The 20,212-nt window shown below is 40.9% G+C and overlaps 1 protein-coding gene across 1 annotated transcript in view; it reads right to left on the bottom strand.

Annotated features, from left to right (window-relative positions):
• Positions 1-18,041, bottom strand: part of Cul3 (cullin 3) — a 40,482-nt gene extending 22,441 nt beyond the window's left edge. The window contains exon 1 of the mRNA XM_068355456.1: positions 17,654-18,041. Within this exon, the coding sequence (XP_068211557.1) occupies positions 17,654-17,716 (63 nt within the window). The 5' untranslated portion in view covers positions 17,717-18,041. The remainder of the gene's footprint in view (positions 1-17,653) is intronic.
• Positions 18,042-20,212: the final 2,171 nt, after the last annotated feature.

Here is a 20,212-nt window from a genome sequence, read left to right as displayed (position 1 = left end):
TTTTACTACAGTGCAACGCTTGCCAACACTTCAAATAGCTAAAGTGCACCCAACGATGTACACTAACAGCATTATACCGCTTTGAGTGTCCACTTATGACTTATCGGTTTGTATCTGAATAAAAAATGGTTTTGTGTAATAATTACATTAATGTACCTGTACATTGTAAGAAATTAGGTTAATCACAAGAAACAAGAGTAGCTATTGAAGCTTAAGAGGATGAAAACCACAGTCCCTGTGAAGGCAAAGATCCAGCTAGGTTGGAGATGCCTCATACAGGGTACATGAAGATCCAAGAGCCAGTGGGGCCTTTTATCTGCTACTAGGAAACCAATGGTTTTTATTCATTATTTTGCCAACACAAGGTTTGAGAACTCATCTCTAAGTCTCCTTGGAGGTGGCACAAAGTGCATAGCTACCTTCACATTCCTGTCCTGAGAATGGTCATAACACCAGGGTGTGCTGGTATATGTAGATTAAATTTATCTATATGTAATAGGGCCTATGAATAAGGTCTATTTTAGAATAGTAAATGTTAATGTTATAAAAAATAAATCATTGTAATGAATTGTAAATGAAAGGTATCGTTGTATTCTAAGACAAGAGTAACTGGTAGATTCTTGAAGATTATCAACCTGCCAGTTGTGCTTCATAGGTATTATAGTTTACCCCGGAAATTCTGGAATTTTAAAAACATTCTTATGGGCATATAAAGGGCCTAAGGTGTTTTACATAGAAGAGACCCTAATAAGGTTAAGGCTACTATTGTGAGCATATAGAGAGCTTTTTCGTAAGGGTAAGGGTGATGAGCTCTTCTTTAATGGTGAGTACAGAGTTCTTCCTTTAAGTTGATGATGATGAGTTCTTCCTTGAAAGTGAGTGCAATAAGCTAGTTCCTAAGGGTGAGTGCAATAAGCTAGTTCCTAAGGGTGAGTGCAATATGCTAGTTCCTAAGGGTGAGTGCAATAAGCCATTTCTTAATGGTGAGCATAATGAGCTCTTCCTTTAGGGTGACTGAGATGAGCTCTTCCTTAAGAGTGATCGCAATAAGTTCTTCCTTAAGAGTGAGTGCGATGCGTGAAAAATTATGACCTCTTTCTCAAGGGTGAGCACGATGAGCTCTTAATCAAGGGCTAGTGCAATGAGATTTTGCTCAAGGGAGAACTTAGAGCTTTTCCTTATGGGTGAGTGCAATGAGCTCTTTATCAAGAGTGAGTGCGATAAGCTTTTTATCAAAGGTGAGTGCGATCATCTCTTCCTCAAGGGAGAGCATGATGAGGTCTTCATCAAGGGAAAACACGACGAGCTCTTACTCAAGGGAGAGCACGACGAGCTCTTACTCAAGGGAGAGCACGACGAGCTCTTACTCAAGGGAGAGCACGACGAGCTCTTACTCAAGGGAGAGCACGACGAGCTCTTACTCAAGGGAGACCACGACGAGCTCTTACTCAAGGGAGAGCACAACGAGCTCTTACTCAAGGGAGAGCACGATGAGCTCTCCGCAAGGGTTAACATGAGGAGCTTTTTATTAAGGGGGAGTGAAAAGAGCTCTTTATGAAGAGGGAGCACAATGAGCTCTTTAACAAGGGTGAGTGTAATGAGCTCTTTAACAAGGGTGAGTGTAATGAGCTCTTTAACAAGGGTGAGTGTAATGAGCTCTTTAACAAGGGTGAGTGTAATGAGCTCTTTAACAAGGGTGAGTGTAATGAGCTCTTTATAAGGGGTAGGGACGCTATGCTCTTCCTCAAGGGAGAGTGCGATGAGCTCTTTACCAAGGGTGAGTGCGATAATCTCTACCTTGAAGGTGAGCGCGGTGAGTTCTTCATTAAGGGTGGGTGCAATGAGCTCTTCCTTAGGGCAAGTGGAATGAGCGCTTCCTCAAGGGGAAGCGCTGAGACCTCTTCCTCAAAGCTGAACGTGATGAGCTCTTTATCATGGGCGAGTGCAATAGGCTCTTTATCAAGGGTGAGGGTGATATGCTCTTTATCAAAGGCGAGTTCAAGGGAGAGCGTGATGAGCTCTTCCTCAAAGGCGACTGCTATGAGCTCTTCCTCAAGGATGAACACAATGAACTCTCTATCAAGGGGGACTGCAATGAGCTCTTTATTAAAGTTGAGCACAATGAGCTCTTACTCAAAGGTTAGCACAATGAGCTCTTAATTATAGGCGAGTGCAATGAGCTCTTTATCAAGGGTGAGGGCAATGAGCTCTCTAAAAAGAGTGACCATGATGAGATCTTTATCAAAGGTGAGTGCAATGAGCTCTTTATCAAGGGTGAGAGTGATGAGCTCTGAATAAAGCGTAAGTGCCATGAACTCTATCGACGGTGAGTCCAATGGGCTCTTCCTCAAAGGTGATCACGATGGGCTCTTCCTCAAAGGTGATCACGATGGGCTCTTTATCAATTGTGAGTGAAATGAGCTCCTAATCAAGGGCGAGTGGAATGAAATTTTTAACAAGGGCGAGTGCAAGGAGCTCTATCAAGGGCGAGTGAAATGAGCTCTTTATCAAGGGTGAGCATGACAAGCTCTTTATAAAGGGTGAGTGCAATGAGCTCTTCAAGGGTGATTGCGATGATCTCTTCAAGAGAAATTGTGATGAGCTCTTCTAGGGTGATGGCAATGAGCTCTTCCTCTAGCATGATCACAATTAGTTCTTCCTCAATGTTGAGCATAATGAGCTCTTCCTCAAGGACAAGCATAACGAGCTCTTCGTCAAGGGTGAGAATAATGAGCTCTTCGTCAAGGAAGAGCATGAGCTCTTCGTCAAGGATGAGCATAATGAGCTCTTCGTCAAGGCTGAGCATAGAGCTCTTCATCAAAGGTGAGCATAATGAGCTCTTCCAGGAAGGTGAGCATAGTGAGCTCTTCCTCAAAGGTGAGTATAATGAGCTCTTCCTCAAAGGTGACCACAATGAGCTCTTCCTCAAGGATGAGCATAATGAGCTCTTCCTCAAGGATGAGCATAATGAGCTCTTACTCAAGGATGGGCATAATGAGCTCTTTCTCAAGTATGAGCATAATAAGCTCTTCCTTAAGGGTGAGCATTATGAGCCCTTCCTGAAGGGTGAGCATAATGAGCTCTTCCTTATGAGTGATTGCACTGAGCTCTTTATCAAGGGTGAGAGAGATGGGTTCTTCCTTATGAATGAGCACAATAATCTATTTCTCAAGGGAAAGCGCTCTGAGATATACCTCAAGGGTGAGCACGATGAAGTCTTTATCAAGGGCGAGTGTAGTGAGCTCTACCTTGTGGGTGAATGTGATCTCTTCCTTGTGAGTGAGAAGAAATCATCCTTATGGGCGAGATGAGATCTTCCTTATGGGTTAAATGAGATCTTCCTTATGGGAGAGTGTTATGAGCTCCTCCTCAAGGGAGGAGCGTAATAACCTGCTCCTAAAGTGTTTGTGAGATGAGCTCTTCCTCAAGGGTGAGCGCAATGAACTTATCCATAAGACTGAGCGCAATGAGCTCTTCCTCAATGGTGAGTGCAATGAGCTCTTCCCGAAGGATGAGTGCAATGAGCTCTTCCCGAAGGATGAGTGCTATGAGCTCTTCCCGAAGGATGAGTGCTATGAGCTCTTCCCGAAGCATGAGTGCTATGAGCTCTTCCCGAAGCATGAGTGCAATGAGCTCTTCCCGAAGGATGAGTGCAATGAGCTCTTCCCGAAGGATGAGTGCAACGAGCTCTTCCCGAAGGATGAGTGCAACGAGCTCTTCCCGAAGGATGAGAGCAACGAGCTCTTCCCGAAGGATGAGTGCTATGAGCTCTTCCCGAAGGATGAGTGCTATGAGCTCTTCCCGAAGCATGAGTGCTATGAGCTCTTCCCGAAGCATGAGTGCAATGAGCTCTTCCCGAAGGATGAGTGCAATGAGCTCTTCCCGAAGGATGAGTGCAACGAGCTCTTCCCGAAGGATGAGAGCAACGAGCTCTTCCCGAAGGATGAGTGCTATGAGCTCTTCCCGAAGGATGAGTGCTATGAGCTCTTCCCGAAGCATGAGTGCTATGAGCTCTTCCCGAAGCATGAGTGCAATGAGCTCTTCCCGAAGGATGAGTGCAACGAGCTCTTCCCGAAGGATGAGAGCAACGAGCTCTTCCCGAAGGATGAGAGCAACGAGCTCTTCCCGAAGGATGAGAGCAACGAGCTCTTCCCGAAGGATGAGAGCAACGAGCTCTTCCCGAAGGATGAGAGCAACGAGCTCTTCCCGAAGGATGAGAGCAACGAGCTCTTCCCGAAGGATGAGAGCAACGAGCTCTTCCCGAAGGATGAGAGCAACGAGCTCTTCCCGAAGGATGAGAGCAACGAGCTCTTCCCGAAGGATGAGAGCAACGAGCTCTTCCCGAAGGATGAGAGCAACGAGCTCTTCCCGAAGGATGAGTGCTATGAGCTCTTCCCGAAGCATGAGTGCAATGAGCTCTTCCCGAAGCATGAGTGCTATGAGCTCTTCCCGAAGCATGAGTGCTATGAGCTCTTCCCGAAGGAAGAGAGCAATGAGCTCTTCCCGAAGGATGAGTGCAACGAGCTCTTCCCGAAGGATGAGTGCAACGAGCTCTTCCCGAAGGATGAGAGCAACGAGCTCTTCCCGAAGGATGAGAGCAACGAGCTCTTCCCGAAGGATGAGAGCAACGAGCTCTTCCCGAAGGATGAGAGCAACGAGCTCTTCCCGAAGGATGAGTGCTATGAGCTCTTCCCGAAGCATGAGTGCAATGAGCTCTTCCCGAAGCATGAGTGCTATGAGCTCTTCCCGAAGCATGAGTGCTATGAGCTCTTCCCGAAGGAAGAGAGCAATGAGCTCTTCCCGAAGGATGAGTGCAATGAGCTCTTCCCGAAGGATGAGTGCAATGAGCTCTTCCCGAAGGATGAGTGCAATGAGCTCTTCCCGAAGGATAAGTGATATGAGCTCTTCCTGAACGATGAGTGCAATAAGCTCCTCCTGAAGCATGAGTGCTATGAGCTATTCCTGAAGGAAGAGTGCAATGAGCCATGAGCTCTTCCTGAAGGGTGAGTGCCATGAGCTCTTCCTGAAGGATGAGTGCCATGAGCTCTTCCTGAAGGATGAGTGCCATGAGCTCTTCCTGAAGAATGAGTGCAATGAGCTCTTCCTGAAGGACGAGTGCAATGCGCTCTTCCTGAAGGACGAGTGTAATGAGCTCTTCCTGAAGGACGAGTGCAATGAGCTCTTCCTGAAGGATGAGTGTTATGAGCTCTTCCTGAAGAATGATTGCAATGAGCTCTTCCTAAAGGGTGAGCAAATTGGGCTTGTATAGGGAGAGCATATTGAGCTCTTCCTCAAGGGTGGTCGAATTGCGCTCATCCTCAAGGGAGAGCATAATGAACTCTTCCTCGGGTATGATTACAATGAGCTCTTCATTATGGGTGAGCCTAATGAGCTCTTCCTCGAGTGCGAATGCAATGGGCTCTTCCTACAGGATGAGTGTAAAAGCCCTCTCCCAAAGGTGAGCGAATTGAGCTCACCCTCAAGGTAGAGCATAATTAGCCTTTCCTTATGCTCGAGTATGATGAGCTCTTTATTAAGGGTGAGCATAATGAGGTTTTCCTAAAAGGCGAGCATAATGAGTTCTACCTTAAAGGCAAGTATAATGTGATCTACCACAAGGGTGAGCGTAATGAGCTCTTCCTCAAGGGTGAGCGTAATGAGATCTTCCTCAAGTGTGAGCGTAATGAGATCTTCCTCAAAGGCGAGTATAATGAGCTCTTCCTCAATGGTGAGTGAAATGAGTTCTTCTTCAAGGGTGAGTGTAATGAGCTCTTCCTCAAGGGTGAGTGTAATGAGCTTATCCTCAAGGGCAAGTGTCATGAGCTCTTCCTCAAGGGCAAGTGTAATGAGCTCTTTCTTGAGTGCGAGAACGATGGGCTCTTCTTCAAGGGTGAGGACGAACTCTTCTTCAAGGGTGAGTACAATGAGCTCTTACTCAAGGAGGAACATAATAAGCTCTTCCTTAAGGGTGAGTGAATTGAGCACATCCTCAAGGTAGAGTATAATGAGCTCTTCCTCAAGTATGAGTGCAACGAGCTCTTCATCAAAGGCAAGCATAATGAGCTCTTCCTCTAGGGTGAGCGTAATGAACTCTTCCTTAAGGTTGAGAGCGATGGACTCTTCCTCAAGGGTGAGAGCGATGGGCTCTTCCTCAAAGGTACGCACGATGAGGTCTTCTGCAAGGGTGAGCAAATCAAGCTCATCACAGGAGACCACGAGCTCTTCCTCAAGCAATGAGCTCGTTCATCAAGGGTGAGAATACAGAGATCTTCCTCACGGAAAGGTAACCCCACCAACAAATTCACACACGCAGTGGCACACACGAGCCATTTTGCAATTACAGGTAGGACTTCCTGGGCGTAGATGACCGCAGGCCAGCATGTACAGTATAAAGAAGTTTAGGTTTGTATGGTTAACAAAAATAGATGCATCCCAGACCATCCAAGACTGGAAGATGCATTAGCAACTCTCTGGTGGATATACGAGGTGCCTCACACTGAGGGACCTGGGGGAACCCAAACATTGATTAAGTGATAAGGGATAATGGACCCGGGGTGTGACTCTTATGCTTTGTACGAGCTGTGGAAGAGTAAACCGTACAACCTCGCTAACTCCCAATGAGAGATGATGGCCGCAGCAATTGTGCGAAGGTGTGGAAACTATGCAATGTGACTCCTCTAGGTAAGATTTCACTTGGCTATGCTTTTTGTACCTGGTCATTCCCCAACTCCCACTTCCTGGGAGAACAAGGACATAAAAATATATATGCAAAGCTAGAGTAGCTATCAGGTCTTGTTAACAACAGATGTTAGCCCGCCCACTTTGTGGGTGGGACAAACCTCCCTGTAAGGGAATAAAAGAATAACCTCGAAGAATTGTTTTGCACGAGACTGCTGTGCCTTGAGGGCCTGAGAGGGTGAGGTTGACATCACATACTATTGAGCTCTCTAACTCGCTGGGAGAGAGAAGTCAGAGATAAAACCTCAAAGCCCAGAGAATTATGTTTCCCAAGTCTCATTTCCGAAAAATGGCGGGAGGTGAAGGCTACAAGCAGTCAAAAAGCATCTTTTTATGTGGCAATAGCTGGGTAGGACTATGTCTAACCAGACTCGTTGTACCCTAGGGACACAATGGCGCCATGCGTCAGCCACAAGCATTCGGCAGGCATCCTCACTTGTGGCAATGACCCCTTAGGGTTTCGTCTAATGAGGCTCGGCGTATGGCGAGTACGCATGCGCAACCAAAGTAGCTCATGTCCTTCATTTACCATTTATTATGAGGGTGTTAGCTTCTAGGATAATTATATACCAAATCAAGAGACACAAATGGTTAGACACAGAGAGATGGAGGCGACTGATCGCTAACGCCCATGACATGGTACTTAGTTGGTAGTAGTAGTAGTGGTGGTAGTCGTTAGCGAGTACATATAGTTGCGCAGACTTCGGCAGAGAGGGGGAGTTCCCCGAGCACCTTTCCCTAGTGTCGGGTATGGTTTCTCTTACGAAATGAATAGCCTTGCATGTTAGGGTTATTAGCCTAAGCATGCAAAGAACCTAAACCCTTGCAAGGAACCCTGAGGTTGGCAAGTAAGGTTTTGCGCATTCCTTATTTTTAGAGGCAAGGGCTAGCGATGCAAACGCTGGCGAGCATAGGGGCCGCTGGTGAACGTTAGCGATTGCTGGCAAACGTTAGTGAGCATTGGTGAACATTAGCAAGCTGACGAGACACTTGCGTAGATGTGGAAGCTTGCGCATCAGCACGTGCTTGCAACAAAGGCTGTGCATGATCTCTCTTTGTCTAGTGGGCTAACACTCGCAGTTACTAATTAACAGTACTCATAGTAAGATGACATTTATAATAAGATGTATTGTATAGTGAGATTTACACTGTTCTCACTGTACTTGAGTGCTATTCAGTACAAAAAGTCCCACGTGGGTGAGTGAGATATTAGACGCTAGGATGGCAAGTGAAGTATTAAGTGCTACGATGGCTAGTGCATGTAATTATGAGTGTGCACTGAACTCGCTTAACTGTATGTTGTGATGAGAGGGGGAAATAGCGTGTAGCTGTGGTTGAGCACTATACTCCATCAACTGTTCGTTATGGTGAGATGGTTCTAGTGCGTAGCTGTGTGAGAGAGCTCAACTCCCAGTGAGGGCGAGCGAGTAGGTAAGCTCGTAAATGTAGCACTCTGAGCTCCTCGCCCTCTAACCTCACTAAGTAAGGGGATTAAGAGAGCTGGGGCATTAAGTTGTCATTCTCTTGTTAAAGAACAGACGTTTCCCCCTCGTACAAGTTTGAAACCGTGAGGCACAAGTTTCCAGGGGACTGGCCTCGTAAAGCTCCATGAGATTTTTTGTCTCTAAAAGATACCATGTAGGTAATAACCCCAAAGAGATATATCCTACGAGAGATTTCTCCCTTGTAAGAAGTTACAAACCATGAGGCACAGATCTGAAAAGGGTTTAGCCTCATAAAGCTCCAAGAGCTTTGTTGTGCGTCTACGAGACTCGTCAATGTAAAAGGCGGAGACCGCAAGCGGTCAGCAGGCATCACCAACTGCGGCAATGACCCCAAAGTGATGTTGTTCACATGACTTTGTTATAGCCTGGGGCACGATGGGAGAGGCAGAAACCGCAAGCAGTCAGCAGGCATTAGTATCTGTGGCAATGACGCCGAAGGGAATTTTCTCACAAGACTTGATTTGTACCCTGAGGGTATGATGGCAAAGAGCAGACACTTTAAGCAATCGCCTAACTCCTTCTCTGTCAAGCTCCGAAGAACTTGTGGGGAATGGACGAAACAAATCCCATTGGAGGAATTCTTCGGAGGGGATACCATCAAGTGGGAAATCTCTCCAGCAGGCGAGAAAAGGCGATTAACCTCTATGTTGCCGTCGGCTATTCTTCCCATATGCAGGGAGATTGCTGGACAATGGTTGGTGACGGTTAACTCTCCCTTGGAAGGGAAAGTTGCCCAACACCTGGTGAGGGTTCATTCTCCATGAGAAGGGGAAGTTATCCAACAATTGGTGGGGAACTGTGAGCAACGCTCTATGCCTCCGGTCAACAACCAGAGCTCAAGTTGAAGGTTGGCATCTAGTGTTGCCTGTGAAACTTAGCAGAAGCTAGTTTCTGGGTTCCCTGAAGGAATTTTCCCCTGACTGGAAACCCCGAAGGACCTCAATCTGCCTCTCCTCACATTACTACTGTACACCAAAGCTATACGAACAACGGAGAGCAGAAGTAAAGTTACAGTAAACTGTGACACTTACGGAAACCATTCGGTATTGAAGAAAAAGGAAAATAAAAATTTTAGGCCAGTTGGTTCTTTATAATGGTTGTTACACCAAATAAAGCGGAGAACCAACATCTGCTCTACTCCGCGCCAAAATGCAAAGTGGCTTGTGTGGGCTACTGTACTGCATGTGTGAGCAGGGTGGTACGTCTACTTCCTGTTAGCCCAACTGCTAACCAGCGTAGAGGAGTAAGACCTCGCTAAAAGTTTAACAACTAGTTCCAGCTGCCGTCGAAATTTATCTCCATAGTAAAGAGCGGAAAGGTTTGTAACTGGTGCAGGAACAATTTAAAGAATACCACAGGCTGAAAAAAATACACATTTTCCCTCTAAGTTTTCATTTGATTCATTACACAATGTCATTCAACTTTGAAATTTCCTAATTCCTGCAATTTCTCCCACAACAAAAACATGTCCAGCAAACATGTAAGAACATAAAAGGTGAGAGTACTAGTTTAGGTTAGGTTAAGGGGAAAGGGTCAGAGAGGGATGTAGCCCCTGGTACAATCACAAAATTAAAGTATGGAGATATCACTGATTTCATTTGTTCTCTTTCTCCCCCAACCCAAAATCTTTAGATTGCTGTGGCTGGTATAGCTTATCCCAGTTGATTTGGAAAATAAATTTAAGCTTAGCCTATTTGGATTGGAAACCTAACCTAACCTAGTCTAACATATTGTTGGAAGCTACTGTACTTCTGCAATAGATTTACTCTAATCCACAACAGTCAGCAACCATAGCATGCTTGACAAGCTTTGTACAATTCCAAGTAGGCTATGAGGAGAAACTAGACTTTCTTTAATTATATCTCCCAAATATAAAACCATTTTATTTTATAACCGTTATTTTAGTTTTATAAATTTAATTACCATCGCTGATAGTCAAGTCAACAATTTTTCTCAAGTTGTTCAACATAGAGATTCTGACGTCTGAGACCAAAGATTACATTAACCTAGATGACAGGAAAGTTTTATTTTGAGCATCAAAATAGCTGTATCTAGAAGGACTAACCAGTAGAATAATTAGGCGATATAATGATATAAACTATTGATATCCCAAGTACATTTATCGTGCATTTTCCCCATTAATAATAGGTGTGGTGGCCTATTGGACAGTTCCCTGCCTGGCAATCGCCGGCCTGGGGTTTGAACCCCGTTCAAACTCGATAACTTCTTTAGTGTCTGCAACCTCAACATCCTTGTGAGCTATAGGTCTCCCTGTTGAGTCACCAGAAGCCATTGTCTGGCCCACCCTGGTCCTTCCTTGGGTGAAGGGGCTTGGCTGCTGATCATATGTATATGTGGTCAGTATCTATGGCATGGTCCTACTATATAGGGCATTGTCACTGTCCCTTGCCTCTGGCCTTTAAACAATTATTTTGTATGCTTCCTATACTGTATTCTAATATCTAAAAATTATATACTGTATTCTAATATCTAAAAATTATGGAGCCCTTAAGGAAAACATGAGTTTGGAGATACCTATAGACCACTGGCTATTAGTCAACACTGACAGTTCACTGGACGACTTAATTTTGCAGTCAAAATGCATTAAATCCTGAAGCAATGGCATACTAACTAGTCTAACTACAAAAAAAGTTAATCCCTTGACACATCCCAGAAAGTGTCTCGTCTTATCCATCCCTATACCAAGGCACTTCCCCCATTTTTGGGGGGTAGCCGACATCAACAATGAAACAAAACAAAACAAAAACAAAGAAGGGGACCTCTACTCTCTACGTTCCTCCAGCCTAACCAGGGACTCATCCGAGTTCAGCTGGTACTGCTAGGGTGCCACAGCCCAACCTCCCACATTATCCACCACAGATGAAGCTTCATAATGCTGAATCCCCTACTGCTGCTACCTCCACGGTCATCTAAGGAAATTTAAGTACAGTATCACGTTATTTCCTAGCAATCATTGAAATGTTATGATTTGCACTCTGACATATAAACCTCATGAATGATAAAAAGGTAAGTAGTAAGTACGGTACAGTATTATTATAAAAATACATGGGACGAACTTTACTGATAAAAAGTTGGGGTATTTATATAAAAACTCCATTTCTTCAAAAACAACCCTTATTTCCCTTGCAAATGAAGTTAATGGAAGTTGATAAGATATACTGTACCCTAATATACCTTACAGTAATGCGGCCACCCACTGGGAACCAGGGGTTTTAGGTGGGGAAAATTTACTGGCGAACCAATAAATAATAGTGAAGCAAACCTTTTCTTCTATGGTACTTAACATTGGTAAAGGTGAAGTAGCAACGTCAGTCATGTTGAATTAACGACAATCACTTGCGAAAAACACTGAGCAAAACACTTATCGACTTAGCGGGCAAGTTCAAAACAGAAGGATGTCCTAGAGGGCGCGCGTGGTAGGTGTCGGTGGGGTAGTCCAATTGTGTTCTCTAGGGCCTGTCACGGCCCTCCCCATTGATGAAGGGATTATCTAAATGGAAGACAGCCTGTGAATAATGGTTTTCACACGCCCTTGTTAAATACACGACACCCCCAAGGTGATCGAGCGAGGGTAGTAACCTCTGCATTCCATGCTTTTATCTTTCTCTAGTATATTTGGAAGATTTATATTAGAAAAGTGTAAAGAAGGACCTTTTCACCGGCTGTCACAGGCCTCTTCCCAGAAATAGATTTTTCCTTCGTCAAAATCCCTTTATTCTCTGGGACGCATAATTAATCCATGAAAAATTGCACAAAATATGGGGATCCTCTTCCCTTGAAATACTTATTGCGAGTCAGATATTTCTGCTCCCGTTTGTGCTTTTGTTCTTGGTTTCTTGGGCGATTAGGAGTTGATACTTTCTGCGCACAAGCTATCCTACTGGTTGCGTGGTTACGAGGTTATACTTCCTGCGCACAAACCCTCCTCCTTGTTGCTCCATTAAGAGTTTATACTTTCTGCGCACATATGGCGATGTTTACCATATTTGGCAATTATGTATGCGAGTGTGATATAGACAGTGGTGACGCAACAGTTTACTTACCACAAGATTTTAGTTGCTTTGTACCTGTTACCTGTTGGATGTCAGTCATGGAGTCCAATGTAGCAAAGTGTAATGGCTGCTCTTTTGGCTACTTCGATGCTATAGCCAAGTTTCATGGCGATTATCATGGCACTCATGGTACTGTATATAGGATAATCTTTTAAAAGCTCATTGTGTTATCCCACAAAGATTAGTGTCTCAAGTGCGATTGCCAAGACAAAAATGAGACATAGGTGTGGGTATAGTGTTAGTGCGTATAAAGGAACGTTCCTCAATAAAGCCAATTTCAAGCCATGAAAACCAATTCTTTTTGTAAACCACTGGCTCAGCAAACATTCGGACCATGAAACAATCAACAAAAGCCTCCATATTTCTCCCAATACGAGTGTTGACCGGACGAGTTTCAGTTCTAAGGTAACATTTTCTTTTTTTTTTAATAATTAAGAGGCTATTGTTGGTGATGATTAATAGTGGAGATTGACAAATCTCCCTCTCTTAAGGCCAAGTACGACCGCTGAAGCCGTTTGATTTCGATATGGGTGTTTGGGGGGATCGAACTTATGTCAAAATAGTTATTTTTATTTTCCTTACTCGAACCTTTACTTTGGAAAAAGGATGCTGCTACCCTTATTCCCTGGATACAAATATATATTAAGGTAGGTAGTAGGCCTATCAGTATGAGTGACAAGTGAGGTGCCTACAGCTCGTTCCAAGAGCTGAGCTACTAGCACAAGACCATGTATCACTCGGAACACTTTGTCAACCCCTCAGACACATGTACCCATACTCAGAATATAGAACGCCTGTGGAGGGAAGTGAAGGAATGGATCGAAAGGCCTGGTAATAAATTCGAATCATTTCCGTCAGTATTTTTCCAGGTTTTTATTCACTCCAACATTACCCAAAGGCCTCATTACTGCACCAATTCTTCAGCACCACCAGTCGCCTTTATCCTCCACATCAACACCAGGTGGCAGGAAACCCCGATGAACCCCAACCTTCCACGTCTCAATCATAATGTAAGGAATTATTTGTGATTTACTACAACAGAATGTAAGGATTTATTGTGATTTACTTTTGTTAGTGATCTAAGAAGGGGGGCCCATAACGGTAGAACAGCTTATTTTCAGTGGAAATAAAGGTTAAATTTGTATGAAGCATATCATTTACAGTATCTAAAGTTTTTTTTTCTCTTAAAAATAATGTCCCCATGTTTTTCTATGAATTTACTGCAAGTACACTTTTCACTGATCAAATGATATGACTTAAACCAAGTTAACTAGTTTAACAAATAATGTTTGTTGGCAATTCTATACATTAGCTCCGCCACTAATAATTTTGATATTTTTTTTTTTTTTTTCTGATGAATTACTTAGTGCTTTAACTAAAGCTGACCTTTCTTTTTAAGAAGGAACAGTATTATTTGCCTATTTGTTAACTTTCCAATCTTGGGGGACCCCAGTGGGAAAACAGGGTTTTCGGGTGGGGAATGAATTAAAGAATACGTTAACATACGAATAATGGCTCATGTAGAATTAGCAATAAACAAGGCCAACAGATAACCTAACCAAACTACCTGACCTAACCTAACCTAACCTAGTAGCCGTATCCTTACCTAGCAGGGAGGGCGGGGGGCTTCGCTCCTGCGACACCCCCCTACGCAGCCATGTCAAATATGACAGCCTAAAACCCTTTGTGTACTGTACTTAGGCTATTTAGGTTGGAGGGTGAAGGTGAGCTTCACCTTTCTGACACAATACCCATTGTACAATAACCCCAAGGATGAATGAGCACCAATCATTTATAGTTTTGTGAGAAATTCTTAAATAATTTTCAACAAATTTATAACTAAATTCAACACCCACATAATCATATACAAGAAACAAATTAGATTCTATATCAGACTTTTCAAACCAAGTTCCGTTAAAAATGGAATCGTAGAAATTACACCTTTTTTCTTCTTATTTTTTAATGCAACATGCCTTCTGTCACACCAAAATGCTTTTTCATTAATATCAAGTCGGCACTTGGAATCACAGGTGGGGCAAATAGTCACTTTCACTTTTGATAACACTGTGATCTTGGCAGTGTTTATTATTCTTTAGATGTTATCACAATAATGCATAACTAAATATTTCTAATTTAAATAACAATTGAGACAAGAACTTGAGAGAAAATCCAAAGAAATTTATGTCAAAGTAGATGGTAAATGAGAAACCGCATTAGAAGTTGAAGGTTCACATGCCTCCACTGCTCCCAAAATATTGAATAAATTAGCAGTGAAAATTATGTGAAAAGTGTTGAAGTGTTAGTTTCCTAGTAAAACTGTCACCTGATTCTAGTTTTGTTAAAATGCTAGTCCTAGTAAAATATGGATAATCATATGTTAAAAACTATGACCTCTGGGTGACGTCTTGCTATGTAGAATACAGTCGATGATGTAATAAGACATAATCTATGTTTTTAAGGTACAAATAAGAACTCAGTCTGAAGAGGAATTTGAGAATTATGAAGTCGAGGGGCTTAGTTTTTTCTGGCGGGTCAAATTTAATTTTGATTTTTAAACCACTTCTATACCTAGCACTGCTTAGATTTATATATCAAAAGAAACCTTGGCCTTCCCTCTTTTTAAAAATAAATACATATAAAAAAAATTTTCATCTTTTAATAAATATTTACATACTCGCCGACAGCACTCTGAAGTTAGTTATACTGACAGAGGAAACAGTGTTCTTACTCATAATATATCCAAGTACTGTATATCTACAATGTGCCCTGGTAAAACTATGTAATCCTTTTCCCGCACTTTACACAACCAATACTCATAATACAGCACTGTATATCCAAGTATATCTAGTGCACAGGTTAAACAATGTAATTTTTTTCCCATAGCTTGTGCAAACCCTCACTCATAATACAGTTAGACAAGTCTATCTAATCAGTAAAAGGGTAAAGCCATATAACTATTCCATGGTGCACAAACCCATATTCATAATATATCCACGTATATCTAAACACTGCATGGTTTATCTGAATACTTGTGTCATGGTACAATAATATTCATGGGTGACGACTGTCTACTTTAATTATTGTTCAAACGTGAAAAGAATTATTCCTATTTTTTATTATAATATTTTTGAATTACAAGAGCACCAAAACAGTACATATATCATGAATATATCCAATGTGAAATGCAGAAAAATCTTCACCGATAAAAACTTCACCATTTTCGATATTGCACCATGAAATAAAACAAAACATTCTGAAATGTGAACATTAAAACCAATACAGCCAACAACACAATCTTCCTAAACAATAACACAAAAAAATTTGCCTCCCTGACTCCGAAAGGTTGGCAGGCCTGAAAAGCCGTGAAACAATGCTGCAACTTGTCACTTGACATACAGTAACATTCAGTATTTAGTCTACTTCTCGCATGGCTGATATTTGGATAATGGCACATCACGGCAACACCACATCAATTCTACAGCAATAGGACAGGATACTTAACCCTTTTACCCCCAAAGGACGTACTGGTACGTTTCACAAAAGCCATCCCTTTACCCCCATGGACGTACCAGTACGTCCTTGCAAAAAAATGCTATAAAAATTAGTTTTTCATATTTTTTGATAATTTTTTGAGAAAATTCAGGCATTTTCCAAGAGAATGAGACCAACCTGACCTCTCTATGACAAAAATTAAGGTTGTTAGAGCAATTTAAATAAAATATACTGCAAAATGTGCTTGGAAAAAAAATAACCCCCTGGGGGTCAAGGGTGGGAAATTTCCAAATACCCCGGGGGTAAAAGGGTTAAGTAGCTATATGAAGTCATGATAGAAATGCAAAGAAATATGTTCCCGTTAAAATTTGCTATAAACCAAAGACCAGTCAGACAACAGCCTTCAGGTGGATCAAACATTCCAACTGAGACACAAATCTCAGGAATGGGCCTTGAAACGGACGACCACAAATTACTACTCAAAAAAAAGATTACTAGATCATTGCTAAAGTGAATTATCGAGTCTTTATTCCTTTTATTCTTTATAATTAAGTTAGAAATATATTTTCATTAATAATCATCATATGCAAGTAACGTAGGTTCTTGTGTAAAATATTTTCCGGTAATAGTATAGAACACCACGCTCTCCATTTACTCCAATATAATGTAATCCTGCAGTTCTCACCTTCTTGCACAGTAATTAGGGGGTTATTTAAATTCTGGGAAAGCAATAATTAGCAAGATGTGTTGAAAAGGGGGGAAGGGGTTATAAAAAGAAAATAGCTCGGTTTCCTCACTAAGCGACTTGGAACTGACATGTCAACATCGTCAACCAAACAGAATTCGTGATGCCAGCATACATAAACAGAAGTTCATGATGCCAGCGTACATTTGATTTACTGTATATTCAAAATATACAATTAAAAATGGATTAATTACTCAAAAGTGTCCTTAAAATATGCAATTTATAAATAGTGACACTTTTGAGTTATCACAATTCTTGATTAAGTATATTTTGAATATACAGTACAGTGTATCAAATGTACGCTGGCATCACGAACTTCTGTTTATGTACGCTGGCATCACGATCTGCTTGGTTGACTATGTTGACGTCAGTTCCATGTCGTTTAGTGAGGAAACAGAGCTATTTTCTTTTTATAACCCCTTCTCCCGTCTTCAACTTATCTTGCTAATTATTGCTTTCCCAGAATTTAAATAACCACCAAATTACTGTGCAAAAAGGTGAGAACTGCACGATTGCATTATATTGGAGTAAATGGAGAGCGTGGTGTTCTATACTATTACTTATTTTCCGACCAATGGGCCCAGACCTAGTATTAACATTTGATTCTTAAAGAGCGCTTGACAACTGAAACCATTCATAATTAATAAAGCATTTATATAATTTTAGTTATCCCTTTTCAACTTTATATATGATAAAGACATATCAGGTATCACGACCAGAACTATAATAGTAAGAGTACACAGTATCATCACTTATGAACGTGACTGTACAATAAAATTCTATATTATCATTACTAGCCAAGCTACAACCCTAGTTGGAAAAGCAAGATGCAATAAGACCAGGGAAAATAGCCCAGTGAGGAAAGGAACTAAGGAAATAAAAGATGAGAAATTAATAAATCATTCTATAGGCAATATCCAGCCCTAAATAATGTCAATGGGCGGAAGTATCATTAAACTCGAGTAACTTAACCCACTAAGGTAAATGATAACGTCTGGGCCATTTAATTAAGAGGCTAAAATAGTGATCGCAAAGAAATTTAAATTCTGCCAAGGCTATTCCAATGGCCTACTTGGTCAACCCACGTCGAGTATACTTACGGGAAACGCCCGAATCCTCATCTTTTGGTGTTCCTTCTTATTGGTGGGCTTTATAGAAGACATCTTGCTGGCTTTATAAATCCAAACGGGACACTCGCAAAGCTATGGTTAACAGTATTCCTTGACACTTTTTTTTTCAATTATGAAAAATCCAGATCCAAATCCCGATCAAAACATCCACATTTCACTGTCCCCAACTCATATATGGCATCTTTATATTTGTCAAGATAGCAATTTGTATCAATGAATACTTCATGGACAAATTATTTCCACGGTCATGCTGATAAGAGAAACTCTTAATCACTGACAAGAGAATATTTGTTTCTCTAGGGCCACAATGCACAATGGTTATCCGCCATGATTGTTGATAGATGACTTTCACATTGCGCGAAGAAAACTAGTTCCAAAGTTTATTTTCAATCCATTAGTTTTTCTTTTATTTCATGATTATTTATATTTAAACGCTTATTATGATTATACAAGCTATAAAGGTTTCTTTTAAAGTCATTCAGTCTTTAAATACTTTTATCTTTTATACCATCAGCGTTAATCCTTATTGTACAGTATTATTTATGTCAAATGGCTCCTTTTAATTTTTCATTGACGTTCCATACAATTAACTAAATGACCCTGGAGATATTTTTCTTAGACACTTTTGTCAATTATTCGACATGTAAGAAATATAAAGACTATATAGAAACATTTCATTACCAAAACGGCTTCTATTCACCGTGAAGTTTGTTACCTTACTTTTAGCTCTTAGTAACAAGGTACCTTTATCATGATTTAACATTAATCTGGAGATGCAGTTTGATAAGGCAATGAGAAAATTAATCACATTTCAGTATGAATATAGGAGAGATCCCTGTAATGAAAATAAACATTTATGTAGAAAAACACTTCATATGTGTGAAAAAAATGTTTTGAAATGAATTTTGTGGTTTATTGTGAACTCGTGTTTAATAGAAGAATGTTATAAATATTAGTGATACAATCTGTCACACATATGACTAATATTTTCCATGAAATAAAAATGGCCTCAAGTGGTCATAATATGGAACTTATATCTTGAAATGTTCAAAGAACATATTGGAGTCAAGGTGCGTGGGGATAATTACTCATTTCCTATCTGACAAGAATTTACACAACTGGAAAGTGAAAATCAACAAATCTATAGCCCCCAAGTATAGTCATTATATCTTTTTATAATTCAGGGCCACTATCAAAGTGTTAGCAACCTTTCTTTTGGGTGATAATTGAATATTTAATGAGACTATTGCCAGACCTACTTACGAAATTCCAATTTAGTGGTGCCTGGATATATACAGTAGGCTATATATCGTGGGATACTAAGGGTGTGACTATGTAAATATACAATCTGTTGGTAATGGGGTTATTCAGATTAAAGAATTGATAAATAAGAAATGTTTTTACATATTAGCATATCTGAAACACAGTTAAATAACTTTGACAAAGCTAAGATCGCGGAAATGACCCCCCGCACACATGTTTTCCTTCATATTCCGGGGAAGGGCAAGTTTGGGGTGGGTGAGTTGGCACTTCGTCCTTAAGAGCTCCTCAAATCTCAAGATGATAAAGAGAACTAGCGTAACAAGCTTTGAATACTGTATATAAAGATAAACTTTATATAAAAGAACAATATCAATTGTAACAGTTTACAAACCTCCGAGAACAAATACCATTTTCTTTGAAGGATTCAGTATACTCATTGAGATGATTATCATAGGAAAAGCAGACATGAATGAGTTATATCGTCTCCTAAATGGTATAATGGGAAATGTAAATGAAAAAAAAGGCTGCTAGAGGGGCAAAGTGACCAGGAACTAGCAAATAATTTTCTTGAAACCTTTAAAACAAAAAAGGAAATATAACTAGGTCATTTACAAATATTCAACATCAGATTAATGCTATACCGGATACACATATAAAATGAATGAGATTCAATAATATCACATAGGATGAAGTCACCAGGATTATCGAGAGAGAGAAAAAAACTGTGTGATAAAACCAATACCAATATCTGAAGTAGCTGGAGAAAGAAAGTTTTTTCTACTCTTCCCAAGATAATTACAAGAATAACAAATACAAGCATCGGTGAGTGTAAGTTTTCCAAATCCGAGAAAATGCCTATAGTTACATCAGTTCTGAAAAGTGTTCTAGATTATCAGGAATTAAGTTCGTATAGACCTATTTTGAATCTGTCCTTTATTTCAAAAGTTTTAGAATACGCAATTCTTGGACAACTAACTGGTTAGCTATAAGAAATAGGAGCTTTACCAGACAACCAGTCTGCTTACAGAAAATCATACTCTACAGAGATGGATATCTCTTTTGTTGTAAATGACATGGAAATGATGGATGAAAATAGATGTTTTCTTTCAATATTACTTGATCTCAGTGCTGTTTTTTTTTTTTTATACAGCTGTGTATGAACTACTACTAAATGATCTACGGTCCATCGGTATCATAAATCAATCTTTTGAATACCTAAAAGACAACTTACTTGGCTGACTGAAACTACTGTGTGCAAATAGGAAA

The sequence above is a fragment of the Palaemon carinicauda genome, chromosome 31, assembly GCF_036898095.1.
Source record: "Palaemon carinicauda isolate YSFRI2023 chromosome 31, ASM3689809v2, whole genome shotgun sequence".
Taxonomy (NCBI): Eukaryota; Metazoa; Arthropoda; class Malacostraca; order Decapoda; family Palaemonidae; genus Palaemon; species Palaemon carinicauda.
The sequence above is the reverse complement of the archived record's forward strand: the minus strand, read 5'-3'. Positions and strand labels throughout refer to the sequence as shown.